The sequence below is a fragment of the Molossus molossus genome, unplaced genomic scaffold (genome assembly GCF_014108415.1).
Source record: "Molossus molossus isolate mMolMol1 unplaced genomic scaffold, mMolMol1.p scaffold_m16_p_1, whole genome shotgun sequence".
Lineage (NCBI taxonomy): Eukaryota > Metazoa > Chordata > Mammalia > Chiroptera > Molossidae > Molossus > Molossus molossus.
In genome coordinates, this window is record NW_023425344.1 from 153846 (window position 1) to 181671 (window position 27826).

At 63.5% G+C, this 27826-nt stretch overlaps 4 protein-coding genes across 4 annotated transcripts in view; 2 read left to right on the plus strand and 2 right to left on the minus strand.

Moving 5' to 3' along the window:
* The window catches only part of PDE6B (phosphodiesterase 6B), a 31404-nt gene extending 20700 nt beyond the window's left edge, over positions 1-10704 (plus strand). Inside the window, exons 4-22 of the mRNA XM_036280147.1 lie at positions 408-548; positions 631-705; positions 890-954; positions 1673-1739; positions 1899-1946; positions 2487-2636; positions 2829-2972; positions 3191-3256; positions 3650-3796; positions 5579-5686; positions 5945-6054; positions 6157-6244; positions 6580-6680; positions 6880-6987; positions 7485-7548; positions 7782-7856; positions 8856-8939; positions 9521-9677; positions 10518-10704. Of these exons, the coding sequence (XP_036136040.1) occupies positions 408-548; positions 631-705; positions 890-954; positions 1673-1739; positions 1899-1946; positions 2487-2636; positions 2829-2972; positions 3191-3256; positions 3650-3796; positions 5579-5686; positions 5945-6054; positions 6157-6244; positions 6580-6680; positions 6880-6987; positions 7485-7548; positions 7782-7856; positions 8856-8939; positions 9521-9677; positions 10518-10579 (1860 nt within the window). The 3' untranslated portion in view covers positions 10580-10704. The remainder of the gene's footprint in view (positions 1-407; positions 549-630; positions 706-889; positions 955-1672; positions 1740-1898; positions 1947-2486; positions 2637-2828; positions 2973-3190; positions 3257-3649; positions 3797-5578; positions 5687-5944; positions 6055-6156; positions 6245-6579; positions 6681-6879; positions 6988-7484; positions 7549-7781; positions 7857-8855; positions 8940-9520; positions 9678-10517) is intronic.
* A 1496-nt stretch (positions 10705-12200) lies between these two features.
* Positions 12201-13541, minus strand: ATP5ME (ATP synthase membrane subunit e). The gene is made up of 4 exons (XM_036280238.1): positions 13412-13541; positions 12998-13052; positions 12642-12740; positions 12201-12274 (listed from the first exon to the last, which is right to left on the minus strand). Exons 1-4 carry the CDS (start codon positions 13445-13447, stop codon positions 12249-12251), a joined length of 216 nt encoding a protein of 71 aa, XP_036136131.1. The 5' UTR covers positions 13448-13541; the 3' UTR covers positions 12201-12248.
* Positions 13542-13547: 6 nt separating this feature from the next.
* Positions 13548-19263, plus strand: MYL5 (myosin light chain 5). Its single transcript, XM_036279107.1, has 8 exons — positions 13548-13617; positions 14478-14554; positions 16933-17040; positions 17195-17270; positions 17958-18062; positions 18403-18481; positions 18838-18886; positions 19151-19263. The coding sequence occupies exons 1-8, from the start codon at positions 13548-13550 to the stop codon at positions 19250-19252; spliced, it is 666 nt and encodes a 221-aa protein (XP_036135000.1). The 3' UTR covers positions 19253-19263.
* SLC49A3 (solute carrier family 49 member 3) lies at positions 18069-26440 on the minus strand. Its single transcript, XM_036279219.1, has 10 exons — positions 26300-26440; positions 23523-23681; positions 23143-23356; positions 22920-22996; positions 22333-22470; positions 22079-22195; positions 21140-21292; positions 20786-20943; positions 20461-20570; positions 18069-19931 (listed from the first exon to the last, which is right to left on the minus strand). Exons 1-10 carry the CDS (start codon positions 26438-26440, stop codon positions 19690-19692), a joined length of 1509 nt encoding a protein of 502 aa, XP_036135112.1. The 3' UTR covers positions 18069-19689.
* Between the last annotated feature and the right edge of the window lie 1386 nt (positions 26441-27826).

Here is a 27826-nt window from a genome sequence, read left to right on the forward strand (position 1 = left end):
GTCTGCTTTCCAAGCTCCTGGCCACTGACTCCAACTCCCAGCTGCTCTCGCTCACTAACCCAGAGTGAGGCTGCACCGGGCCGAAGCGGGGGGCCTCGCCGTCCAGGGGTTCCCAGGGCTCCTGCATCGGGCAGCTGGACGTCGGGTGCTGGGGTGAAGCCCACAGGGGCGGCACTCCTCAGAGATGCTGTTGGGAGGGGCCCTTGGGTCTGTGTCCCCGGGCCCTGTGGGCAGATGCATGTGCAGGCGTGTCCCAGGTATGACAGTTCGTGCCCAGGTGCTGCTGTGGTCAGACAGGGGTGTGGGTGTAAACACGGGCCCACAGGTGTGCCCCTCCCCCAGGTGCTGCTGTGGTCAGACAGGGGTGTGGGTGTGAACACAGGCCCATGGGTGTGCCCCTCCCCCAGGTGCTGCTGTGGTCGGCCAACAAGGTGTTCGAGGAGCTCACAGACATCGAGAGGCAGTTTCACAAGGCCTTCTACACGGTGCGGGCCTATCTGAACTGTGACCGGTACTCGGTGGGCCTCCTGGACATGACCAAGGAGAAGGTGAGCACTGAGCTCTCCCGGGGGTCCTGCCAGCCGGCCCCACTCGGTACTGACGCGCCACCTCTCCCTCTCCTCTGCCCAGGAATTCTTTGATGTGTGGCCTGTTCTGATGGGAGAAGCCCAGCCGTACTCGGGCCCACGCACGCCCGACGGCCGCGTGAGTCCCGGCGGGGGCAGGCCAGCCCACATACCTGTTCCCAAGCTCCAACTCCAGGGCAGCGAGGGGCCCGTCCCAGCCCACCCAGGAGATGGGGGGAGCCCGGCACGAACGCCTCGTCTCCCGGGGGTTTCCGACGGGGTGCTGGTCTGGAGCCCTCGTGACTGTCGTCGTCTGTTCTCAGGAAGTTCTCTTCTACAAGGTCATCGACTACATTCTTCACGGCAAGGAGGACATCAAGGTCATCCCGTGAGTGCGGCGTCCCCAGAAGCGTCGCCTGTGGAGATGAGGGCTCCCTGTGCTGTGGCCCACTCGGGGGTGGGGCGGGCGGCGGACTCGCTGATCTGGGAGAAAATGGATGCTGGTTGGGGGGGTTGGTGACGGCCTAAGACACTATGAATATCCACAGCGACGTCCAGGTGGTCAGGTGAGCTGTCCAGTGGCTCTGTCAGCAGCAACTGACCTTGGGTCTCATCTTGGCTCACCAGCCCCCCGGCAGGTGGAGACCCTGGACGGGGAGCACTGACATTGTGTACCCGGTGGGATGGGACAGGAGGGGGTGTCCAGTCCAACGAGCAGCACAGCCGGCAGAGCTCAGGGCGAGGCCCCAATCTAGAGAGACGGGTGCCAGCCCTCTCGCCTCATGGCCCCAGGCCCCACGGACCTGTCAGGAGCCCCCCCCCCCCCCCCCCCCGCCTCCAGCCCCATGCGGGGACTGGGATCCATAGATCAGGGCCAGGCCCACAGGCAGGGGACCAACACTCAGCTCCAGAGGCCGGAATGTGGGGAAGGGGTTCCTATAGCGCTCAGTGTGGGCAGAGGAGGAGAAATGAGGGGGCACAGATGCCCCTCCCCCACCCCACCCCCACAATCCCTGTCCCAGCCAGAGCACAGAGAGTGGAACAAACATGAACACACACCTCACAGGCCAGGCATCTGTCCGTCTGACCCTCTGCTTTCTCCCCAGCACACCTCCGGCCGACCACTGGGCCCTGGCCAGCGGCCTCCCAACCTACGTGGCAGAAAGCGGCTTTGTGAGTCCCTGAGGCCCTCACCCGGCCTCCCAGCAACCCACCCCGGCTCCCTGGGCCCCGCTTTGCCTCCGCAGAAGCTCCCCGGGCCGGACGGTCATTGTCAGAATCGTGTCGTCCGTGTGGCCACTTCGGCTGAATTTGTTCTCTGGTCCTTTTCAGATCTGTAACATCATGAACGCCCCTGCAGACGAAATGTTCCAATTCCAGGTATCTGTGTGTTGCTAGAAGGTGAACCGCACTAGGGAAACAAGGCCCTGTGGTCGGAAATGGTCTGAACTGGTTTTCGCTGCTTGAGAAACCACCTCAGAGTCCCCGTGACAGACGGCAGCACACACACGTGCCAGGCCCACAGGGCTGTGGGTTCGCTGGCACAGCTGGACCCAGCAAGAGTCCAGTCTGCTCCCCACACCTTCCCCTGGGGACACACGGCCAGGGCTCTTTTCTGGAGGGGCGGGGGGTCACGTGTGCCAGCAGAAGGGGGCTCTGAAGTCGAGGGCTCCTCCAGGAACTGGCCACTGTTCATAGCCCACTGGCCAGGCAGCAGGGTCCTGGAGGAAGGACCAGCTGCATGGTCCGTGGGGTGTGAGACCCTGGAGGGGGGCCCTGTGCGACCGGAGCACTAACCGGGTGAAGCTGCCCTGGCAGGGGAGGGACTGAACAGACCCCAGAGGAACAATGACCGGTCCCTACGGTGTGAGGGGCCAGAGTCAGACCCCAAGCAGCGGTCACCTCTGCCTGTCCCTGCAGAAAGGCCCCCTGGATGACTCTGGGTGGGTCATCAAGAATGTCCTGTCCATGCCCATCGTCAACAAAAAGGAGGAGATTGTGGGGGTCGCCACGTTTTACAACAGGAAAGACGGGAAGCCTTTCGATGAGCAGGACGAAGTCCTCATGGAGGTACGCACCTGTCGGGGTGCAGCCTGGGGGACACGCCGTCTTCTCGCCCTTGAGCCCGCACTGGCCCAGCGTGGACACAGGCAGGGGCCGCTCGCCAACAGGCGTCCTGCAGGCCCCCGGAGGGACTCGAGCAATGGGCCGCACGCCGGCCGCGGGTGCGCGCAGGTGGGTGATGCGCTGCTCCATCCACAGTCCCTCACGCAGTTCCTGGGCTGGTCGGTGCTGAACACCGACACCCACGACAAGATGAACAAGCTGGAGAACCGCAAGGACATCGCCCAGGACATGGTGCTGTACCATGTGAGATGCGACAAGGAAGAGATCCAACTGATCCTGGTACGGCCCCCACGCCTCCTGGGCCCCCCCGCCCCCCGGGGACGCGCAGCCTGGGAGCAGTGGCCATGCTGGAGTCTCTCAGGCTCTGCACGGCCTGCAGCAGGAAGCTCCGCCCGGGGCTCCTGCAGGGGCCTTTACTCTTCCGCACCTTGTCCCCACTCGCGAGGGCTGCAGCGGACGCAGTCACCGTCTCACAACACACTGGTCTTGTCTCCCAGCCCACGCGAGAACACCTGGGGAAGGAGCCCGCTGACTGTGAGGAGGAGGAGCTGAGGGGAATCTTGGTCAGAATCTGACCCCTGAGGTGGAGGCTGGGAGGGCCTGAGGGCAGGGCAGGTTTCCTCGTTCCCAGGGGCCGGTGTGCTGCAGCGGGTCATCCCGGGTGCCCATCCTGTGTCTGTCTATCTCCCCCGTGTGCATCTGTGCGTCTGTTTCCCTGACAACGTCACTGTGTCTGCCCAGTGAGGCAAGTCCTCGTTGGGGTGAGGCTGTGAGGAGAGGGGAAGAAGCGGCCGAGCCCTCGGGGATTCGTGCACCAGGCTACAGGCCAGAGCAACGGGCAGGGGAGGTGTCGCCAGACAGCTGGGCCCCTGGACAGAGGGTCTTGGGAGGAGAAGACGTGAGGAACCAGTGGGGTGGGTGGCCTGCCGCCCTCAGCCCCACAGTCCCTCCCACAGAAGGAAGTGCTGCCAGGGCCCACCAAGTTCGACATCTACGAGTTCCACTTCTCTGACCTGGAGTGCACGGAGCTCGAGCTGGTCAAGTGCGGCATCCAGATGTACTACGAGCTGGGCGTGGTCAGGAAGTTCCAGGTGCCCCAGGAGGTGAGGCTGTGGTCGGGGTCCCAGGTGCCCAGGAGGTGAGGCTGTGGTCGGGGTCCCAGGTGCCCAGGAGGTGAGGCTGTGGTCGGGGTCCCAGGTGCCCCAGGAGGTGAGGCTGTGCTCGGGGTCCCAGGTGCCCAGGAGGTGAGGCTGTGCTCAGGGGTCCCAGGTGCCCAGAGGTGAGGCTGTGGTCGGGGTCCCAGGTGCCCAGGAGGTGAGGCTGTGCTCGGGGTCCCAGGTGCCCAGGAGGTGAGGCTGTGCTCAGGGGTCCCAGGTGCCCAGAGGTGAGGCTGTGGTCGGGGGTCCCAGGTGCCCAGGGGGTGAGGCTGTGGTCGGGGTCCCAGGTGCCCCGGAGGTGAGGCTGTGGTCGGGGTCCCAGGTGCCCCAGGAGGTGAGGCTGTGGTCGGGGTCCCAGGTGCCCAGGAGGTGAGGCTGTGGTCGGGGTCCCAGGTGCCCCAGGAGGTGAGGCTGTGCTCGGGGTCCCAGGTGCCCAGGAGGTGAGGCTGTGCTCAGGGGTCCCAGGTGCCCAGAGGTGAGGCTGTGCTCGGGGGTCCCAGGTGCCCAGGGGGTGAGGCTGTGGTCGGGGTCCCAGGTGCCCCGGAGGTGAGGCTGTGGTCGGGGTCCCAGGTGCCCAGGGGGTGAGGCTGTGGTCGGGGTCCCAGGTGCCCAGGAGGTGAGGCTGTGGTCGGGGTCCCAGGTGCCCCGGAGGTGAGGCTGTGCTCGGAGTCCCGGGTGCCCCAGGAGGTGAGGCTGTGCTCGGGGTCCCGGGTGCCCCGGAGGTGAGGCTGTGCTCAGGGTCCCGGGTGCCCAGGAGGTGAGGCTGTGCTCAGGGGTCCCGGGTGCCCCAGAGGTGAGGCTGTGGTCGGGGTCCCGGGTCCTGCCTGAGGTCTGGGGCAGGCATGTCCGTTGCAGAATGAGCAGTGCAGGCACAACCAGGCAGTGAGTAGGCCTGGAGTCACGACCGCACAGGGGATGACAGGCTGATGGGTGGGGAGTTTGGTAAACAGGAGTCTGGGCGACCTCACCATCAGGGGCATCACGGGGCACCAGTGGGGGCCTGGCGTGGGGGCCTGGCGTGGGGCGGAGCAGGAACAGAAGCAGCCCAGCACCTGTGCGGAAGGTACAGGCCATCCTCTGTGCTGGCACACGGGCCCTGGACATGGGGTGAAGGGCAGCCCCCCACTGCCACAGCTCTGCACGCTCGGTGTCCCCTTCACACCTGAGGGACCGTCTTTCCTCGTGCCCCCGACATCAGGGCTGCAGGCGGCATTTTCAGAAGGCATTTTACTGAATACTAAAGGAAAAGAAAAAAGGAAAAAATTACAGAAAATATTGACAGAAAAAAAAAGTATTTCCAAATAATTTTCTGGCCCTAAAGATCACAGAAAGATAAAGGCTCCCCTGGACCCACATTCTGTTGACCAGAGACAAACGCCCTGCACCCCCACCCCACCCCCACCCCGCCTCTGCGGCTCAGGACCTTCAGCCCCCCCTCAGGTCCCCTCACCCAGCCAGGTGTCCCTGCATCTTGCCCACTCAAGTGCCCATGCGGAAAACAGACCTTTTCTTCTGAAATACCCCAGACGCCTGCCTGGGGTTCTCTTCCTAATCTGGGGCTGGGAGACAGGACGGAGACCCCGGAAGCCCCCTGAGTGCTGGAGCCCCCCTGGGTTGGCACCGGCCGCTCGGGCTACAGGCGGAAGCCAAGAGGAGGGCGCGCGGGAACCCCGCGGGGCACCCCGCGAGGCACGTGTTGGCGGCACTGACGTCTCCTGCCCTCCGCAGGTCCTGGTGCGGTTCCTGTTCTCCGTGAGCAAAGGGTACCGGAGGATCACCTACCACAACTGGCGCCACGGCTTCAACGTGGCCCAGACGATGTTCACGCTGCTCACGGTGCGTGGGCGGGCGGGGCAGAGCACCCCCAGCCCACGCCTGACCAGGGTGTGAGGACCTCCCGGCCCAGGCGCCCGAGGGGGCTCCTTCGAGGGCAGCGTGGCTGCGCCCCGGCCGGAAGCAGGCGGAGGGTTGGGAGGGGTCTTGGGTCCCGCCAGCCCCCAGCCTACCCCAGTGCCCAGCGCCCTCATCGGAGCCGTGCCTGGGGCACGGCCAGGGCGCTGGCTGGGCGGAGGACCACGGGCGCTGTCTCCGCAGACGGGGAAGCTGAAGAGCTACTACACGGACCTGGAGGCCTTCGCCATGGTGACGGCCGGCCTGTGCCACGACATCGACCACAGGGGCACCAACAACCTGTACCAGATGAAGTAGGCGCAGGGGCGTGGCTGCCGAGGGGCTGCGGGGCCCGGGGGGGCCCTGCCCGGCCGCTCGGCTTCTGACGCTGCTGCTTCTCCACGCACCGGGGGCAGGTCCCAGAACCCCTTAGCCAAACTGCACGGCTCCTCGATTCTGGAGCGACACCACCTGGAGTTCGGGAAGTTCCTGCTGGCGGAGGAGGTTCGTGCCCTCGCCTGGCTCCTGCCGCCGCTCCCGGCTGAGGACCCCTGCGCCCTGGGCCGCTCTGGGCCGCGTCCGCCCCCGCGGCCTCCTCCCGGGACAGGAGCCCCGACCTCGCGCGAGCCAGAGGGGCGCAGGTCCGGCCAGAGCATGAGATTCGTGTTCCGAAGCCTCCCACGCGGAGGGTGGGCTCCACGCGGAGGGTGGGCTCCGTCCGGAGGGAGGCTACCTGAGCCCAGTGCCCGTGACCGTGGGTAGAAGTCAGCCAGCAACGTGCACACCCCGGGGGGGGGGGCGCGGACCCAGGGCCGCCCTGAGACTGGACCCTCCCGCAGAGCCTCAACATCTACCAGAACCTGAACCGGCGGCAGCACGAGCACGTGATCCGCCTCATGGACATCGCCATCATCGCCACGGACCTGGCGCTGTACTTCAAGTGGGCACCCCGGGGCTCAGAGGCCGAGGGGGAGCCCTGGCATGGGGAGCCGGGAAGACCCCCGTGGTCCCAGGCGCCTGGACTCCTCGCTTGGCTCCTCACCCGGAAGGGCTGTGGGGTCGGGAACACGCGTGTGGGTGCGGTCCTGCCTGGAATAAGGGGGTCAGGTCGCCTCTCTCCCCTTGTTCTTGGGGTTCAGGAAGAGGACAATGTTCCAGAAGATTGTGGACGAGTCTAAGAACTACACGGACAGGAAGAGCTGGGTGGAGTACCTGTCCCTGGACACAACACGGAAGGAGATAGTCATGTGAGCAGGCGGAGGTGGGGGTCCGGTGACTCCTGCAGCCCTCCAACAGCACCCCGAGACCCAGGTCCCCGAAGGCTCTGCAGCAACAACAGCTCTTCTCTTACTGGCTCTGAGACCTCAAAACAAATGCTCCATCTTGGTCCTCATTTTCAGGGAGACACCGGGTTTGGGGTCAGACGGGCCAGTTCCTTAGTTTGTAGACTTTGCAATAATTAACTCACTTTAGGAGCCTTCGTTCCTTCATTGACAAAGTGGAGGTGTGGGTTCTCCCCCAGGCCTGTCCCAGAAATCCACACGAAGTACCGGTAAATCACCAGCACGTAGAAGGCGCCTGATAACCGCTGCAGACGTCAGTGGTGGTTCCGGGGGAGGGGCAGGAGGCAGGCTGCCCACTTCCGGAAGGACCCACAGTCTCTAGGCTTTGCAGGCGGGAGGGTGCAGGGGTGGGGGCAGAGGGAGGCCAGACTGGGCCTGCCTCCAGCTCCATCTGCTCACAGGGCCATGATGATGACGGCCTGCGACCTGTCTGCCATCACCAAGCCCTGGGAAGTCCAGAGCAAGGTCAGAAGTCACCTGGGCGTGACCTCCCTCCTTTGTGGGACGGCCCCTAGGGGAGCCTGACATGCGGAAGCCCCTTGGTCTGTGCAGTGCTGAGGGCCAGTCTCCAGCGGCTGCTGTGGCGGAAGGTGCCCCGTGCTCGTGTGTCGGGCCAACCCTCCCAGCAGGGCTCCCAGAAAGGCCAGGGTGAAGACTGAGGACCTGCCCCACCGGACAACTGCCCTCTGTGCCCCCAGGTCGCTCTGCTGGTGGCAGCTGAGTTCTGGGAGCAAGGTGACTTGGAAAGGACAGTTCTGGATCAGCAGCCTATTGTGAGTGTTGCTTCCAGAATCTTCTGCCCCTGTCGTGGAGCCTTGAGAGCCTCGGTCCTGGCTCGGTGCAGACGGGAACCCCTGGGATTCTGAAGTCCTGGGGCCTCGGTCTCACCCCGTGGACCATGTGACATGAGCTGGGTTGAGTTTAGGTGTCTCTGGGTCTGGGGAAAGCCCATGCAGAGGTCAAAACTGGTAGAACCAGGCTCCATGAGCCCGGGCAGCTCTGCAGTAAACGCAGCTGGGCCTGCAGCTGCTCCAGGAAGGCCCAGGCAGGACAGGCTCGGCCACAGGGAGAGTGCCCAGCCAGAGAGCCGGGGGCTGGGGCCCAGGGGCCCACACCTTGGAAGGTGGATGATGCTGAGGTCTTCAGGTCACAATGTAGGGTCATGAATATGCTGCTAGACCATGGTGGCCCCTGCATGGGAACAAAGGAACAAGGGCAGCAGCGTGGTGTCCAACCACACAGCTCCTGGGGGAAGGACACAGCCAGCGTGTCCCCTCCAGGCCAGGCCTCTAAGGTTCTGCCTGGCTCACCTCCACCACACTGAGCTCCAGACCACGGGTAACTGCAAAGAAGAGACTGACAGCAGACAGCTTGCTGGGTCCAGAGAGTGTGGACACAAAGGGCAGCGCCTCTGAGCTTACCAGGGGTTTGCCCCACAGGGAGCCTGGGGTCCTGGCTCAGCACCATGGATAGCTCCGGGGAGCTGGACGGAAGGCTGGCTCTCTGGGAGCCTGGGGGATGTGGGACAAGCCAGCACCACAGACGTTGACAGGGATGCCCTGGAACCAGGGCCCAATGGCTCAGAGGGGCATGGGACATCCTGGCCTTTCCCTTCCAAGGGCCAGCATTGTCAGGCAGGCTGAGCCCAGGGCTGGGGGCTCTCCCTTCCTCCGGTGTGTCTCCATGGGCGTGTTCATCCAAGTTGGGTGCGGGGAGGGCATGTCTGGCACACCTGCTCCCGGCCCTTCACTGTGCTCCCTCTTCCCCCACAGCCAATGATGGACCGAAACAAAGCAGCAGAGCTCCCCAAACTGCAGGTTGGCTTCATCGACTTCGTGTGCACCTTTGTGTACAAGGTGAGCGGGCAGTGCAGGGCCTGCTGGGTCATAGGCGGAGGAAGGGGTCGATTGCCCAGTACCGCCCTGGCTCCTGTTCTGCTCCCATATGCACTTAAAATCCAAATCTTCAGTGTCACCCCAAGTCGAGTTCCTCCCGCTCCACCTCGTCTGGTCAGCTCCTCAGCGGCTTTTCCACAGGCCTTCTCCCTCTTGATGTCCCCGCGGGCACCTGGACATCCCACCTCGAAGCCCCTCCCCAAAGCCCACCTGAGGTGCCCCCAGGGCCTGCACGCTGTTCTCGGCCCTGACTGCAGAGTCCAGCCCTCTGCAGTTGACACTTTCTACTCTACCCTTAGGCTCCTTGTTTCCCCTCTATGACGCACGTGTCATAAGCGTTCACGCCCACAGCTCCATCTAATTTCAAGAACACGAACACCACGCCCTTCTCCCTTTTCAGGGCTTTGCTGGGAAATGGTGTCTCGGAGGCCCCTCAGGACCCCCCTCAGAGCAAACCGAGGGCCGAGGCAGGGGGACGTGGCCTGTCCCTTCTGCCCGGGAGCAGTTGGGAGGTCAGCCCACCGTCTCCATTCCCTCTCCAGGAGTTTTCCCGCTTCCACGAGGAGATCTTGCCCATGTTAGAGCGACTGCAGAACAACAGGAAGGAGTGGAAGGCCCTGGCCGACGAGTACGAGGAGAAGGTGAAGGCCCTGGAGGAGGAGAAGAAGAAGCAGGAGGAGAGGACAGCAGCCAAGAAAGGTCTGGGCCATGGGGAGCAGCACACAGTGGGGGGGAGGGGCGCTTGGGTAATCCAGAGTCGGAGTGTGTACAGAGACAGAATTAAACAACAGAACTGAATTTGGAGAAGAGGTAGGTGTCCGCCCTGCGGTTGGCGCTCGTGGGTTCTTCACTGCAGAGGCAGCCGCGGGGGAAGGCCTGTCCGCGGAATGGGCCCTGCTGATTCGGGGTAGCTCACAAGCCTGGACAGAAAGGGTCTCCTCCTGGTCCTAGCAGGGGAACTCATTTTCTCCAAGGAAGTAATAGTTGAGTGTCACTTCCTTTATGAAGGGGAGCAAAGCCTCACTGAAATATCCTAAACTCTTCACCGATCTTTTGTTCAAAGAACAGTTCCCTCCTGAGTAACTCAGAAAATCCACCTGTACGTACACACACACACACACACACACACACAGGAAAATAAGAGCCAGGAGTCAGGTGTGCATGACACCTCCCTGCACTGTGTCTGGAGCGCTTGTTAACTGTTCACCCTATAATACGGGAGCTGCACAGGAGCAGCGATATCCCGACTGGAATCAGTGACCATGCTGCCTTGTGTTCGCCCATGCTCGGCCCCGTCAGCTCTGGGGAGGGAACCAGCATAAACAAAATGGTTTCAGGGTTACGGGAGGCCAGGGCTGAAAGTGTCACCAGGGCTAAGGTAAGAAGGGCTGAGCCCCAGCTAATAGGCTTAGGCTGACCACAGCCACCTGGCTCTGCCCTTCCTCCTGCAGGGCTGGTAGAGGACACACAAGCAGAAGGGAGGGAGCCCAGCTGGGGTACATGCAGCTCTCTCTCACCATCTTGTGTCTTCTCTTGCAGTGGGCACAGAAATTTGCAATGGTGGCCCAGCACCCCAGTCCTCAACCTGCTGCATCCTGTGAGCCATTCTGTGGGGTCTGATGGCACCCCCATCCTGCACACCCACTGGGACTCTGCTTCTAGCCACTTGGTACAAGAGGTTAGGAAGCCTAAGAAAATGACTGAAGACAATTTTGGATACTTTGAATTTTTTTAAGGTTTGTGTTTTTATAAACTAAAGCCAACTGCAAATAACAGTGCAGTCTGTCCAACACTCAAAATCACCTGTCTTTGGATAGTCACACCAGAGACCTTGGCAAGCTTGTGGACGTGTCCGAAGCACGGGGTGAGACCGCCTGCACGTGCGTTTGTGTGTATATGGGCAGATGGACGGAGAAGAGATGGTTTCCTAGTTTAGGAAATACATGACCAAAAATATAGAATAAAAACAAGCTGCCCTTGTTTTCTGTGGTGGGAATTGCGGCACAGGGTACACTATGTATGACCAATCAGAAAGTGCTGGCAGGAAGGTCAAAACTGTGAGCAGGGCAGTGGTCAGATTTGAGTGAGCTGTGCAGAAATAATCGTCATGAAGGCTGCTGTGTTGCTGATGGACCCAGACGTGTGGGTGGGTCTTCCTCCCAGCACCGGTGGTCTGCCCAGTCCCCTCCTTTGCAGCTGGGTGTCCTCCTACTGCAGCACCACATGTCTCCAGTGGCTTAATGTCTGAGCCAGGAAGAAAGGCAGTCACCCCCAAACTGGGGAACACAGGACATACGTGAGATGGGTACTAATTACCCAGCAGAAACTAAGGACTTTTAACTCCTAATGTGAGCTCCAAGCATCTGTTCCCGACACGAGATGACAGTTAACCCCACGGGAAACTTCTTCCAGCTCGGGTTTAGGCCAGTTGCTACAAAGCCAGTTCAGATGCCACCCAGGCCCTCCCCACATGCTCCCAGCAGGTACGAGATGGGACGGTGGACACACCCCACACAGCCAGGCCTCACAGGAAGGAGCATTTCAGTTTCCATCCCAGCAGTCAGTGACACCTGGTGAAAAGGTCCTGTGACTGGGGCCCGGGCTCCTCCAGGTTGCGGAGGAACTCCTCGGCCCCAGCTGACAGCTCTAGGCTGGAGCTCACCAACCTCACAGGTGGGCTCATTCAAACAGCACCTGAACCAAAACCAGGACCCTGAAGTGCTGGTATGCTGCACTCCATGTTCTCTTCCGCTTACATGTGAACTCATTTTACAATAAAAGTGGGTGAGAGAAAGCAGAACCTGGCTTTCCTCTCAGGTCCCAGAACCCAAGCCCTCCCCTATCCACCTTCTCAGGCCACACCCCTCCCTGAGGTCAAGGGGAGGATTCGTGCAGGGGGCTGAAGATCCACCTCTCAACTGTAAGGGCATCAGCCCCACCTACATTTGCACTGCAGGCCCCCCCCCCCCCTCCCCAGTGCAATCAGGGCCCGGGCCAGGGCTCAGACGACTGAAGGTCAAACACCACCACAATGACAGTCCAGCTATGTCTCCCTTACAAACTGCACCCTTTGGGGCTCCCACCTGGCTGCCCCAGAGAACAGGTGACAGAGTTCCTGTGCTCCCCCCCCCCCCATATCTTGCGTCTGTGGTGAACGATAATTCTTCTGAAACCCCGTCCACCCCCACCGGACACAAACAGGATGAAGGGACAACCAGGGCGTCACACAACACAGAAAGCTTTATTCATGCACACTGCTCGGAGGCAGGCTCACTTCAGTATGCTGTCATCTCGGGCTGCAAGGTTAGAAAAGAAACGTAGTTATTACCCGCTCAAGCAACTCAAACGGAGCACTTCAGATTCTTGGTGTTACACACTCCGCATCTAGCCCCAGGGAAGCCCAACTAGGCTCGGCTCAAACCAGCCCGCGGTGGTCCTTATCCCTGCACAGCAGAGGGCGGGTGTGCGGTGCTGGCCCGGGCCTCTCCGAGGGAGGCCTGGCGCTCACCAAGGCAGGTGTCCCATGTCCCCCCAGAACACCCACTGGGCCAGCGCTGGGTGGAAGGAGGGGCCCCTCCCCCCACCCGCAGCCACTTGGAGCAGATGGTCGGTCCTGAACGTCTGGGTGGGGTACAAGTGGGTAAGATCCGCGAACACCTGTACCTTCTGCCAGTTCTCTCTCAATCCGCTTCAGCTCATCCTGCTTCTTCTTCTCTTCGGCCGCTATTCTCCTCTCCTCCTCCGCCCGGGGTTTCAGGTAACCTGTTCAGGGACGGCGGGAACGGGGTGCTTCCTCACTGCGACTCCTCATCAACGCAGGGCCGCCCACACACAGTGTCCCCTTCGGGCGCGCGGTGAACCCGCGGACCTGCAGGTCACCCCTCCGGAGGCCGCGCCCCGGGGCCTCGGCTCAGACCCAGCCGCCCCGCAACGCGCTGGGCTCCCCGCCCAGCGGCCCCGAGTCGGCCCGCACCTGCCCGGCCCCCCGCGGGGCCCCACCCGTGTCCGCGGTCACTCACTGTAGCGCTTGGCTCCGTAGGCCACGCCGAGGAACAGGGCGGAGTAGCGGCCGAGCTGCGGGGACAGGGCGGCGGGGCGGCGGATGAGACGGGCGCCCGAACGAGAGCGCGGGCAGGGGGCGGGGGGACGCGGCCGCAGCGCGGGGTCGGGGGGCGGGGGGCCGGGGCCGCACGGCGGGGGCTGAGGAGCGGGGGGCCGGGGCCGGGGCTGGGGGGCGGGGGGCCGGGGCCGCAGGCGGGGGGCCGGGGCCGCACGGCGGGGGCTGGGGGCTGGGGGACGCGACTGCAGCGCGGGGTCGGGGAGCGGGGGGCCGGGGCCGCACGGCGGGGGCGGGGGCCGGGCTCCGTACGGTCGCACACACGGGAGCCCGCGCGGAGCCGAGCACCGGGAGGCGGCCGCGAACCCTAGTTCACCTTGATGAGCGGAGAAACCTGCACCGGCGGCACCATCTTGTCCGTGACCTCCGCACCGGAAACACAATCCGCCTGACGAGGCCGTCCCAAGGCCCGGAAAGACGGTGGAGTCGATCCAGTGTACCCAGGCGAGCGCATGCGCCATCAGCAACGAGTGGGCGCGGCGCCCCCTGGCGGCCGGAGGGAAACGGCCGGCGTCCGCGCAGGTTGCGTGTGACGTCACAGAGGGGCAGGAGGTCTGCGGGGCACGGCTCGCGACCCGCTGCGCGTGCGCGCTGTGGGCGGAGCGGGGCCGGGGGGGCGCGCGGGACCGGTCGCGGGGCAAGCGGGGCCCGGGGGAAAGCGGGGTCGCGCGGGCGCGGGACTGGGTGGGGCGGGGCGGGAGCGGCCCCTGCGGCCTGCCGTCCCCGGGTGGGGAGCACAGCCGAGGCCCGCGCGCCTTGGGTCCGACATTTGAAAGTTGAAGTCAGGCCGGCGCGCGGCCCTGGCGGGGCCCCTTCGCCGCCGCCCCGGGAGTCCGCACTGAGCGCCGAGAGCAGGCCGGCCCCCTGGGCAGTGGAGGCGGCTGCACCCGCTGGGCTCGCACGGGCGGTGGCCTCGGGCGCCCTCCGGCCATCCCGCATCCGGTCCCCAGCGGGGCTAGAGCTTCCTCATCCCAGAAGCCTCTCTGTGCAGGGGCCTGGGGTGCGCCTGGGAAGAGCCCCCCACCCCCAGCAGAGCCTGCTCCCTGGGTCTCCCCGGCTCCTGCCCGCAGAACCCTGCAGTCCAAGCTCCAGGGTCCACCTCACGCTGGGCCTCAGGGGGCTCTGATCCCCAGACCGCGCGTGCGAAGGAAAGGGTGGCCACGGTCACACCCACAGGGGTTGCCCCCCTCCCCCCGGCTCCGCGGGAAACCTCCCCACTGCCCCCTTGGAGCAGCCCTGTCTCCCCAGGCTGTGCGGTGAGCGCTGCTGAGGCCGCCGCCGGGCCAGACCCAGGGGTGCGGAGGGGCCGCCCGGAGATGGGGCAGCGGTGGCAAGACCTTGGCCGCACGCTGGCACATGGTTCCCGTGGCAACTGGGCATAGGGGCCCCGGGCGCACTGTCCACCCTGGTCCTGTTTTGTGAGAAGCTCCCTGAGGCCCAGGGTTTGGCACTCACTAAGGTCGGTTCTGGGGGTGGGGGTGGGGGAAGCCCACTTCTTACTCCTCACCAAACCCTTGTTTTTGGAAGAGAACTGAACTGAACCTAAAGAACAAAGTGCAGGGCACCGAGGGCTCCGTAATCATTAAGCCTCCGAAGGGGAGGCTGGGAGGACCACCTCCAAGGGGCTGGGCAGAGTGTGCTCCCTCACTTTCTCCACCGCCCTGACTCTAGGCAGTTGGCTGGGAACTCACCTGGGCTGTGTCCCGGGCGGGGGGAGGAACATGGCGATGGGCCCTACAGGGCCTAGGCCCTCTCCTGGGAGGGCCTGGGGCCCAGGGCAGGCCTCCCTGAGCACCCTGAATGCTCCCTGACCCCAGGAGGTAGGAGACGAACCCTTGTGCCAATGTGCTGAGTGCTCACACACAAGCACGCACGCTCTTGCCCTTGAGCAGTTGGGCAGATGACCTCAGGTGACAAACATCTTTATCCTTCCCTGGGTTTTAAAATAAACCAGACTCCTCAGCAACTCCTGCTTCCAGAATCAAAAATAAGAGTCTCTGGGGCCTAGGGTGGGGGACCACATACTAGTAGCTTCCACTGGGCAGAAGGTAGTAACCTGGGAGGACACACAGGCGCACACACCACCACCATCCCAGGAAGACCCCTGAAGCCGGGGGACACCCACCTTGGCCCGGGCCCTTCCTGGGGTCTAGGTGGGGGCTCCACCTGGCTCAGGACAGCAGGACGGCCGCGACTCCCTGCACCTGTCAGGGCCAGCTGTCCATGCCGAATCCCGATATTCTCCCAGGAGCTGGCTCCGAGGCTATCTTTAGTGCTGTGCTCAGACCGTGGCCACTCCAGGAACTCTCCCCAGTGGCTCTGTTGGCTCTTCTGGTCTTCTCCTTCAGGGGCCTCTGAGCACAGATCCCACATGCCTTCCCCTCTGGGTGTGGCACCCCCCACTCCTGCAGCCCAGCCTGGGACCCTTCCAGACCCAGCCAGATCCCACCGAGCTGAGGGCAGCGGAGTCCCTGTTCGACGTGCAGCCCAAGTCCATGTCTCCCACATTAGTCACATGTTCTCTCTCTGGGAGTCCTCTAGGCAGAGCCCCCTGGAAGTCCCCAGGTCCCTGCAGGTGGGTCGTGCCTCCCCAGGTTCCTCACACTCACTTGGTGTGCCCCTGCTACAGTTGCAGCAGAGGCAAAAAAGGTTCAGAGATGTGCCCTCAGGGACACCCCTCCCCCAACTCCCAGCTATCACAACTGTACAGACTCCACATCCCTCATCCCTGCACACGGAGGGCTGCAGCTGCTGCCCCCACCCAAGACCAGGGCATCCAACCTCTGTGGTGACAGGCAGCCATAGGGCCATGGCACAGTGGGAAGAACAGGCTGAGTGCTGGCCCCGGCCAGCCCATCTGGCTCTTCAACCCCTCCTGTGGGCCTGCAGTGGGGACAGGAGGGGTGGCCCCAGGGCCAGGGTTGGGGGCCTGGACCTCTCTGCCACCAAGGCAAGGAAGTAAGGGCACACAGAATATACTTGGGGGACACTTGGTGACTGACCGGTAGGTCCACTTAAAGGGACTTTGTGCAAATCTGGGAAAAACCCTTTTACTTGGTTCCTACAGCCCCTTAGGCCCTCATCCCATAGCAGGTGGCCCAGGAGATGCACAAAATCTGGGACAGCAAGGGCTGCTGGGTAGGGAGCTAGTGGGAGGTTGGGGTCCTTGCTGGTAAGGGCAGGATGGGGGTGTCTGAGTCACTGCTGACTGCCAAAGCTCGGCAGCTGTCCAGTCCCCTGGGTGGGGGGAGGGGGCTGAGCCTGTCCTTGTAGGGAGTGACAGCCAGAGTTCAAGCTGTCCTGGGGGACTGGGCAGGAGCTTAAGACAGACGACCTAAGCAGGGAGGGCACAGACCATCACACCAGGCAGACCCAGCATGGTGAGTGTGCCCCAGGCAGCAGCTGGGCGGAGGCGTGTGTGACTGTGTGTGAGTGCGTGTGCACACAAGGGGAGTCTGGGTACCTGTACGCAGGTGTATTTGTGTTGGTGGCTGGGGACAGGGCAGATCTGTGCCCTGTGACTGCCCCAGTGAGCCTTCCCTGTAGCAGGGACCCCAGAATAAGCCCACCCCCTGCCGGCCACCTGCACAGTCCCATTTGTTCCTTGGACACCCAGCTGGATCCTGGCTGGACTGCAGACCTAGCAGGGCGAAGTTCAAGGTGCACCCTGAGTGCTGTGTGGTCAGGGCGTCTTCAGGGCCCCTGTGCCCACCAAGCACCTGCAGCTGCTCCAGTCTGGGGACCCAGGACCTGGGTACACAGTCCACCCATTCTCTGCATTAAGTCCCCCAAAACGCCTGCTCGGGGGGACTCTCAGCCTCAGTGTTCTCATCTCAGGCCAGCAGGAAGACCAAGAAGAAGGAAGGAGGGGCCCTCCGGGCCCAGAGGGCCTCCTCCAACGTCTTCTCCAACTTTGAGCAGACCCAGATCCAGGAGTTCAAGGAGGTGAGGCTTTGCTCCTATACTGAGAGCCCGGAAGCTCCTGCCCCGGGGGTCCCCTGAGAATCCTTACACAGGTGACCAAGAGATACCGAGCGAGCCTCGCTCCGGAGCCAGTAAGAGTGGGCATCTGTCCTCACACGGGGCGGCCTTGTTCCAGGCCTTCACACTAATGGATCAGAACCGAGATGGCTTCATTGACAAGGAGGACCTGAAAGACACCTACGCCTCCCTGGGTAGGTGCTCGGGCAGAACTCTGTCACAGCCCACCCGGTCCTCAGCCTTAGCGTCTGAGCTGAATCCCACAGGCTGGGGAGAAACCCCTTCTAGTTTGATAGGGGCTGGCCGGGGTGTCACCAGGGCCCACGGGGGAGGGGACAGCCCAGGCAGGAAGGTGGAGGCTGGGGCTAGGTCCCGGAAGGGATGCCACCACCGAGGAGGCAGCAAGAGCCAGAGGCGGGCGCTGCACCCAGCATGCAGCCTGGCACCCAGCCTCCCTCCGCTCCCCATCTGGGGACACGCTTTTTGCAGCCTGAGGGGGTCCTGCTCTTGGAGCTGGGGGAACAGGCTGGTTTCCACCTGTGGGGATTCACCCAGACCTGCCTTCCCTCTGGGCCCCTTATGCCCAGGTAAGCAGGTCACAGACCTTCCCGGTTCCATGTAGCCTCCTCTTCCCCCCCCCCCCGAGCAGTCCACCTCCCTGGGGTTCAGGGTTTGGGGTTCTGCTAACATACAGAACCTGCACCCACCACACTTGGGCCAGGTGTCCCCCCATTTGCTGGCCTCCCTCCCCAGTCTCCCCAGCTTTGTTCTGGGGTTGCCTGGAGAACGACAGGTGGGCAGCCCCGTGGGGCACCTGCCAGTGGGTACAGCACGTGTCAACAAGGATGGGGGCATTCGCAGTGACCCCATGTTTGCAACAGGCAAAACCAACGTCAAGGACGATGAGCTGGACGCCATGCTCAAGGAGGCCTCAGGGCCCATCAACTTCACCATGTTCCTGAACATGTTTGGGGAGAAGCTAACTGGTGAGCCTCCGGCCGTTGGCCAATACAGCATGTGTTTATTTAGAAATCGACATTTCTCATCAAATCCACACTTCCAGATCTCCACAAGCCCTAGGAACTGGCATTCTGGGACCCGCATGTGTGGGCCCCCACACGTCCCGCACCTTCCCTGCGGAGCCTCCTGTTTGCCCGCTGGTGGCCTCCGTCCCCCATGGGCCTGGGTGGGACCCCGAGGACCCTGAGAACAGCTGCCCAGGGCAGGGCCAGCACGTGCCCCGGGCACTCAGCAGCAGGAGCCAGTCGGGCTGAGGACAGAGTGGAGGTGAGGCGACCAGAGCAGGACCGGAGTCTCTGTGGGCAGGTACGGATGCTGAGGAGACCATCCTCAACGCCTTCAAGATGCTGGACCCCGAAGGCAAAGGCAGCATCAACAAGGACTAGTGAGTGTGGCTACAGGGTCTGAGGGACACCAAGCCCACCTCCCCCAGCCTCCAAGGTAACAGGGTAAACCACTCCTGCCCACACGGCCCAGCACTAGGTCTGGGGACCCCCCAAGCACTGGAACAGGCATGTCTGCTGTGCCAGGTACTTGCCTTCAATTGCCCTCAGTCTCTGCTCCCCAGGGGAGGTGACCCCTGCGTGGATCAGGAAAGACTCCGTGAGCCCACCCTCAGTGTCCCTACCCCCATGGAGGAGCACGGTGTGAACTGACCCAGGTCACAGGGCCCCCGTCACTGTCCAGTGCTGACCCTTTCTTCAGGACAGCCTAACTGGGTGTCTCCCTCCTTGTCCTCAGCATCAAGCGGCTGCTCATGTCCCAGGCAGACAAGATGACTGCAGAGGAGGTTTGGCCCCTCGGCCCCCACCCCACCTCCGTCCCCCATGGCCCTCAGAACTCAGGGGTTGGCTGAGCATGCGCCCTGGCCCTGAGAGGCTGTAGTGTTGCTGAGGGTGGGACACCCCATGGCTGAGCCCAGCCCACCCCTCACCCCCACAAGCTCAGAAACAAGACTGGAGCCAGCTGGAGTTCAGGGCCTGTCATTCGCTCTCGGGCTGCAGCCCTTTGGCCCCTGCCCTCCTGCCTGGCTGACCCTCCACCCTGTGCACAGGTGGACCAGATGCTGCAGTTTGCAACCATCGACGCTGCTGGCAACCTGGACTACAAGGCGCTGAGCTACGTGCTCACGCACGGGGAGGAGAAGGAGGAGTGAGGGCTGCCTCCTCCCCCACCTACACTGTGGCCAGTTCAATAAACCTAAACCCACAAACCTGCCTGCAAGTGTCTGTGGGGAGGTGGACGTGTCCACCTGGGACAGGAGGGCCTGGGGGACATCTGCCTGTGGGACCCCCCATCAGCTCCCCACAAGCCCAGCATGGCCCACCTGTCAGCACCCAGGCTGGGGGTCTGGTCATTTGGGGACTGGAGGTTGAGCAAAGCTCTGGAAAAGCCCTGCCCACACCTGTGCACTCCAGACTGACATCTAGGGGCCCTCAGGACCCCCAACCCACCCAGCTCCCCATCAGCATGTCTCCATATGCTGTCCCTCAACCAGTCACCCTTGGTCTGGCATGGCCACTGGGCCATCCTGCGTGTCTGCTACAGTCCCTGTGGCGTCTGTAGGACACTGACGTCCACCAGGGACAGGCTCTAGGAACGAGCTGCTCCTGGGCTTCCCGCAGCATCCGTGCCGGGGCCCTGGGGGGGCCTGGGCGGGCCCTCAGGGGGGCTCTGCTGGCCGGGTGCGTGGTCCACAGTGGCCGGACACTCGCTCTCCTGGATGGACGGGCTCATGTGGGCTTCGGCCCGCAGGCGCCGGTAGGGGGGGTGGAAGAAGAGCACCAGGCAGCAGCTGAAGACGGTGCACAGGCCGGCCATCAGCAGCACGGACACTGGGGACACAGCCAGCTTTGCCTGAGGCTCACGTCATGGGACCCTGCGTGGCCAGAGCCAGCAGAGCCCCAGCTGACCCACTGTCCATGACCAGGAACAGACCCCGCCCAGGCCCCAGCGGGCCCCGAGGGTGTGTGCACAGACCACAGTCACTGGTACAGGCTCCCACTGGCAGGGTCTCGGCATGGTGTCCCATCCCCACTCCCGTCTCTCACTGTCTCTCTGTCTCTGTCTCTGTCTGTGTCTCCCTCCCTCTTTCTCCTCCTGTCTGTCTCCCTCCCTCTCTCATCTTTTTCTTTTCCTAATCTCATTTTAAAATGACTCACACCGGGTTAAAAGGGTCTTAGGGCTGCTCCCACCCTCCTGAGCCAGGGGTTCTGCCTGTGGCCTCTGACCCCATCCTGCCCACCAAGAACAGCAAAAGGGCCCATGGAGGTAGGTTCCCAGGGCTGGAGCAGGTGGAGGCCCTGGTCGGCCCTCTTCCCTTGCATTCTCAGGCTCCCCATGTCCCTGAGGGCTGACACTCACCCTTCCAGTCCAGGGGATCCTGGCCACCTTGGCAGGTGGAGAAGGACGGCTCCACACGGGGCACAGTCAGGGCGGTCAGCAGCACCATTATGAGCACACCCTCGGCCTGCCTGGACACAGCCACGAGGCCCTCAGCCCGGACACTGCTCCCCGCCCAGTGTCAGTGCTCTGGTCATCGTGGGCCCCCGCAGCCCGCCCAGGCCTGTCCACAGCGGGTGCTCGGATCACGTGAGCCTTGCCAGAGCAGGCAGGTCGCCACTGTGTGGCCTGGGATGGTGAGGGGAGGGCTGATGGGGTCCCCAGGGCGCGTGGTGGGTACACTCACCCCAGGATGAACACCAGACCTGCGGCCGCGCCCTCGCCCACAGGGAAGGAGCACTCGACCGCCAGCTCCATGGCGACAGGCGCCACCGAGAAGCCGAAGAGCCCGAGCAACGAGCAGATGGCAGCCAGGGCGACTGCCTGTCCCTGCAGCTGGGACACCTGGCGGCAAACCCCACCGGAGCCGCCGTCACACGCCACAGCCCGGACTCAGCCCCACCAGGCCCCGCACCAGCACGTGCCCAGGGTCCACCTCAGCAGGCAGGGCCTGGATTCTGTTCTGGCTGGACTGCCAGTTGTCCACCCCAGGAGCACCCAGTCCCCCTGCAGTGTGGTCTTGGCTGGAGGAGACACTTACCAGGGCAAAGGCCACACAGACCACAGAGGTCAGACAGAAGCCAATCTTGATGGCTTCCGTGAAATGCTTGGTCCGGTCCACGTACAGGCCAAGAACCAGCGCCCCCAGGATCCCAAACACGATGAAGAGAGCCCCACAGAGGCCTGCAAACTCCTGGAGGCAGAGAGGAGGCAGGGGCACCCGTTATCAGGGCACTGTGCTACCAGGGACCCAGGAGACGGCGAGGACACGTGCCATCACCAGGGAGCACACGGCAGGGTCACGGAGCCATGCCGAGGCCCAGGCAAAGTTGCACAGCGGGCTCCCTGCACCATTAACTGTGCATAGATCAGGGGTGGCATGTGCCCCCTGGAGGTGCCTCTTTCCCATGTCATGCCTGCCCCGGGAACTCAACGTGCTAAAGGGAAGAGCCTGGTTGCTGCGGATGCCCCTCAGTCCTTGAGCCCCTGAGGAGGTGGGGACATGCTGGGTCCAAACCCCACTCCCGGGGCCAACGCCAGACAGCAGAGGGCACAGCTGTCAGCAGACCAAGGCTCTGCTCTCTGCAGTGCAGGGGGAGGAGGACCCTTCCCCGGAGCCCGCAGGCCGTACAGGGCGTGGGGGGCGTTGGGACAGAATGAAAGCACCCCACCATTCCCAGTACCCTGAGCACGGCCCACCCCGCCCCATGGCCCAGCCTACCATCTGTGACCAAGTTGGCATCTGACACTCTTGGCACGTCAGTAGTGCCCGTCACAGGAGGTCACCCTGTCCAGGCGTGGACACCCAGGGCTTGGGGAGACCACGGGCCACTCCACGGCCACACACAGGAGCCAGAGGCAGACAGCCTGCGGGCGTACGGGCTCCCAGCCCCGTCCCTGCGTGGGCCCGGGCACGGTGGGCGACGGGCTCCCAGCCCCGTCCCGTCCCTGCGTGGGCCCGGGCACGGTGAGCACTCACGTTGGAGTAGCCACTGGCGCAGAGGATTTGCTGCAGGAGGGCCGAGAAACTGGTGAAGATGCCGACACCGCCCCCAAAGCACAGAGCCAGGACCACATAGGCCTTGTTCCTCAAGAGCTGGAGAGGAAGGGCCACTCAGCCCAGAGCCCCCGCAGGGCAGGCAGGGCTCCCACAGGGCCCAGCCCACCCTCTTCCCCTCCTGGCCGCCTCCCTGCCCCCAGACCCTCCCCAGCCCCGGACCCCACAAAACCCACCAGCTTCAGCCCATCCAGGAACTTCTCCGAGGTGGAGTGGGCTGCCCCTGCGGAGGGTGGGGTGGGCGGCACGCTCTCCCAGAGGCAGGCGGTGGCCAGCAAGCAGGCCAGGCCAGCAGGGATGACGTAGATGCCCAGCTGGGGAGGGGGTGGCGTAAGGCCCGTGTGTGCATGTACACGCAGGCCCCTCAGACGCATGTACATGCACAGGCTCCTCAGGGGGCTGCTCTGGACTCCTGGCCACCCTCCCTGGCTCAGCCCCCACCCCTCAGCCTGCCCCTCATCTCCCTCCCTGGCCCCCCACAAATGCCCTCTGCCCCAGCCAGCCTCCCTCCTCACCGAGGCCTCTCCCCACCCAGGAACGCCTCCGACACCCTGGTCCCTAGAACCCTGCCTGACGCTGAGAAGATGCTCAGGACCGCACACACGGAGAAATCCATAAATACCCCGTGCTCCGAGGGCACTGCCCTGTGGGCACAGGAGGGGCACGAACACACTCGTGTACTAGAGCCCACCAAACGCATGCACACATGTGCACACACCAAACATACACACATGCGTGTGGGTGCACCCACGAGCTCCCTCACCACCACAGGGATGTCATCCTCCTTCTTCACCAGGGCAGGCGACAGCACACTGGCCAGCAAGATGCCCAAGGGGTTTGCTGGGTGGATGGACAGAGACACGTCAGCTCAGCCACGGCCTGGCCTGGCCTCAGCCGCAGGGGAGCCCTCGCCCTCCAAGAGCAGAGAGGTACCGGGACCCATCCCCCGAGCCAGAGGCGGCCGCTGGCCTCACCCCTCAACTCACCCATGGTGCCGATCATGTTGGCCATGGCTCGCTGATGCTCAGGGAACCACAAGGCAGCCAGTTTGGCCGGAGAGAAGATGACCAGGGTCTGGGCCAGGGCACAGAGGCTCTGGCCACCCATGAGGAAGGCAAACGGGTACTGGACCTCAACAATTATGCAGGGCAGGGCCCGGAGTGCGCTCCCAGCAAAGTTCAGCCACGCACACAGGACGGTCTGCGGGGACGAAGTCAGGAGCCTCTGCCTGGCCGGCCGGGATGCCCTTCCAGCACCACCCGGGTGACTCTGCTTGGGAACCCTGCACTGGGGCGGGGGTCGCGGCTCTCCAGCCCTCAGGGACCCTGCCCCACCCGAGTGGGCCCTGCTGTGGGGTCTAACTCACCGCCCAGCGGAGCCCAACTGAGTCCAGAACCCAGATGGCCACCACGCCACACGGGATGGACACCACGAGGTAGACCAGTGAGAGCCAGTTGACCTGGTCAGTGGACAGGAGGAAACGCTGAGCGACGATGTCGGCCACGGGCGCGAAGCTGAGCCACAGCTGTGGGACACATGCTGGCGTCAGCCCAGGGGCGGGCACCACAGCCACCCGCTGTCCTGGGCTTGGCCAGCCAGCAGAGAAAGTGAAAGTGTCCAGCAGTCCCGTAATGGCCCGGTCTTCTGGCCATCCCTGAGGAAGACTGCCAGGTGGAGGGGGTCAGGCAGCACGCTGACTGTGAACAGTCCCATCTTTGCAGGTGTGGTCCTGGGGACAGCCGGGGGCTGACAACCTGGCCAGAGCCTGCAGGACTATCAGCCTGCCAGGACTGACCCTCCCAGGAAAAGGCCCGAGGGCTGTCGGGGGAGGTGGACCTTGGCACATGTTGTGCGGTGTGGCCGGTGGGCACTGGGCACGGCTGAGCACGGAAGCGGAAAGAGGTGCTGGGGTGGGGGAGCCAGCAGCCCTGGCCCCCAGGCGCGTGGACAGGCTGGACAGAGGAGCACGTCTGTGGTGGGTGTCCAGGTGGACAAGGGCAGGAGGCAGGGTGGGCTAAGAGCTATGGATGGCCAAGTAGAAGAGACAGTGGAAGGAATACTGGGGGTGGGGACAGAAGACAGCCCAAAAGCCTGTCTGCAAATTCTGTCCCAGGTGGAAACAGCTGGATTGTGTGGGGGCCCTGCCCAAGGCCAACCCACCTCCCCCGTAGGAGACACAGGTGTTGGGGAGGTGAGAACCTCCGGAAGCAGGAGACATTTCCCAGCTGTAGGCGCTAGGACACGTGTTCACTGAGCAGACCTCCAGCAAACAGGGAGGGCAGCTGGAGGGGAGGCTTCCTGAGGAAGTGAAACACCACCGGGTCCCTGCAGGGTGCGTGGGACGGGGGGGGGGGGGGGGGGGGGGGGGGCGGCTCGCCAAGGCTTACTGTGGGAGGGAGGAGGGAAACGGGCCAGGGTGTACAAAGAGGGTGTCGCAAATCCAAGTTCACGATCCTCCAGCTGGGAGAGGACCCAGGAGCTCGCCTCAGGCGAGAACCAAGCTTCCTGACTGAGAGTTCTGACTCGTGTGACAAGGACAGAGCAGGGGAGAGACCTCCCAGGTGCAGAAAGAGTCCCCAGGCAGGCCTGGTTGCCTCTGGCCCAGCCTGACCCAGCTGACCGGCCCTGCAGAGCAGAGCCCACCCCTCGAGTGCCTCGCCCTCACCGTGCCTCTCCCCAGAGCATGTGGCCAGCAGAGCAGGGACCAGACCTGCTGCCAACTGTAGCTCTGCCTCACATGATCACACGGCGGCCAAACGCCCGTGGGAGGCTGACATGGCACACGCGCTCCTCGGGCACATCCGGAGGTCAGATGCTGGTGGCCCAGTCAGCCTGTGGGCAGTCCTGCAGCCTAACCCATGAGCCAGTGGCCACGGGAGGGTCAGGGCTTCAGAAGAGGCCTCCCCAAGATGTGCCACTTTGCCATGCGTGTTATTTTGAGCTGAAGGCAACCGAGACCCTGCGTGCTCACAAGAGACTTACCTCTCCCTTAAAGAACTTAGAAAAGGGGCCTTACCCCAAGAAGAGTGAGCACCAGAGGTAACTTTACGTCCCATCTACAGAGCAGGGCAAACTTCTCGTTACTGGACAACTGCTCTTATCGTCCTGAAATGACCTTCCTCCCACTGGCGTCCTCAGGCACCTTGCTCACCTTAGCCCGGGAAACCCTTGCACCTCATCTTATCGTCTGTCTCTGTCTCATGTGTGTGGAGTTCCCACGGGTACATGTGGAATTAAATATGGTTCTTTTATCTTGTTAATCTGTCTCATGTCGATTTGATTGTTAGACCAGCCAGAAGAACCTAGAAGGGTGGAAGAAGACTCTCCCCAAACACCCCCTCTGCTCAAGTGCACTTAGATGCCTGTTCAAGGGACATGGGGGTGGCCCAAACCGGGGTGCAGAGGTGGAGAAAGGTTCACTCACTGAGCCTACCTATGTATAATGGGCTAGGGAAAGAGGAGCACAGGCCTCTGGGTAAAGCAACTCGGGGCTCAGGGGTGGTCTGGGGGAAGAGCAGGTTGGGGGTGCTAGGCCCCAGGAACTGGCTGATCAGCTCTCAGTGGCTGATGGGCTGGAGCTGAGGGCTGCCAGCAGTGGGGACAGAGGAGGGGGCAGATAAGGAAGGACTCTTGAGGGATCTGAAAACTGACTCAGGAACGCAGGAGCTTGGTCTGGGCACAGAGCAGAGGACCCTGTCCTGGGGGGTGTGGGAAGCAGGGCAGGAGCCAGGTGGTGAAGGCCGGACCCACGTGTGGGTTCTCAGAGGGAGTGGGGCGTCTGAAGGGTGCCCCCTTTCATCTGTCCGGTGACTGCTCCCCGGCCTGTCTCAGGAGGGCCATCCTTTGGAGACCACCACAGATCACAGGACCTGGGCTCAGCCAGGGAGACGTCACACCGGCCCTCGTCTCCCCAGCAACCACAGCCAGGAAAAGGCGCTCCGGTCCCAGGCCCCTCCGCGGCTGCAGGGCTCCCCGCCCCTGCGGCCCCACTGTGCCTTCGGGTTCCGCAGGTTCGAGCCCGAGCAGGCTGGCGCCCCGGGCGCACCAGGGCACCGGCGGGGGCGGGTCCGGGCTCCCGGGCTCCGCGCTGGGTCCCGGCCTCGGCCCCCGCCCCGCCCCAGGACCCCCCCCCCCCCCCCGTACCGTGGCATTGGAGCAGCTCAGCAGACTGACCACCAGCAGGAAGACCCAGCGGCGCGCGTAGGCGCGGTAGGCGCGCAGCTCGCCCGCGGCCGTGGCCGTGATCCCGGCCGCGCACTTCCCGTCCCCCGCCGGCCCCGCCATCGCCGCCGCGGGGACCACCGGGGCGTGGCCCGGGCCGCCTCGGAGGTGGGGCCGGGGAGCGCGGGGCGGGGGCTCCGGGCCAGTCCCCGCCCGAGGGACAGAGGTCACAGCAGCGCCGGGGGGACGGGGCCGGCGGAGAAGCTAGATCCTGCTCGGTCGTCGGGGGGGAAGTGTCTGCCACGAAAACGGGGGACAGTCCCCTCGCAGGGCCCCGCCGGCGCCGCCTCTGAGGCCCGCGCGGGACACGCCCACGTGGGTGGGCGCACGAGAGGGCGCCGCGGAGTCACTGCCCAGCAGGTCTGCATTTCCCGAAGTGGGGGCGGAGCCCTTCCCTGCCCCTCAGCCCGACTCCTGACGTCCCAGCAAGTCCCAGGGAGCCGCCGAAGGCCAGCCTGGAAGAGGAGGCCGAGTCCGTTCCAGGAGCGCGGAGCCGAGTCCTCGGGACGGGACGGGACGGGACGGGACAGCCTGGCGGAGCAGGAAGAGAGCGCCTGGCGGGCCCTCCAGGAAATGGGCGGCGGCCTGAACCCGGCCAAGAGCGGGGCGGGGAGGCAGCCTCCCACGCGGGTATTATCTGCAGCTGAGCAAACAGCTGAGCAGAGGAGGAGACACGAGTTTCTGTTTGTTTAAGAGACCCGTGGGCTGGAAGGCAGGGAAGAGGGGGTGCAGCTTGTCTCTGTGGGTGGCAGTCTCCTCTCCAGCTCCCTCCCCACCCAGCAGTCCACCTAGGACATCTCTCCCTGCTGTCCCAGTGCGACTCTTCCTGAGGTCGCCCATGGTGTCCCTAACTAACATAAGTGGACACCACCTGGGACCCTCTTGCCCAGATTCTGGGCCTCCTCCCCAGGCCGAGGGCTCCTACGTGGACCTCACAGCTCCGCAGGGTCGCAGATGCAAGGGCAACATGACGATCAGTGGACGTGGGACCCGAAGTTGAAGGCGTGCCATTTACAGTTACCTCACAGAAAATTAAGACCCTGTGTATAAAGTTGGCAAAATGTACATAGTACTTTAATGCTAAAAACTACACAACAAAACCCTAAGGACTGGAGGCATGCTATGCTCATGGCTTGGAAGACTCAACTTAGTCAAGACCTCAGATTGAGCTATAGGGTTAATGCAATTCTGTAGGCACAGACTGGGAGAAACAGTCACACACCACGCAGCCAACAAAGGACTGGTACCTCGAAGAGAGAAAGAAGCCGCAAAACTCAACAGTAAAAAACGACAAAGACGTGCCATTAGAAAATGGGCAAAAGACACAGAGACGGGTCACTGAAGGGCACATGCAGATGGCACGTGGTGATGAATGACACATCACTGGCCTTTAGGGGAATGCAAATTAAAACCAGGATGAGATATTGCCACACACCTTTCTGAATGACT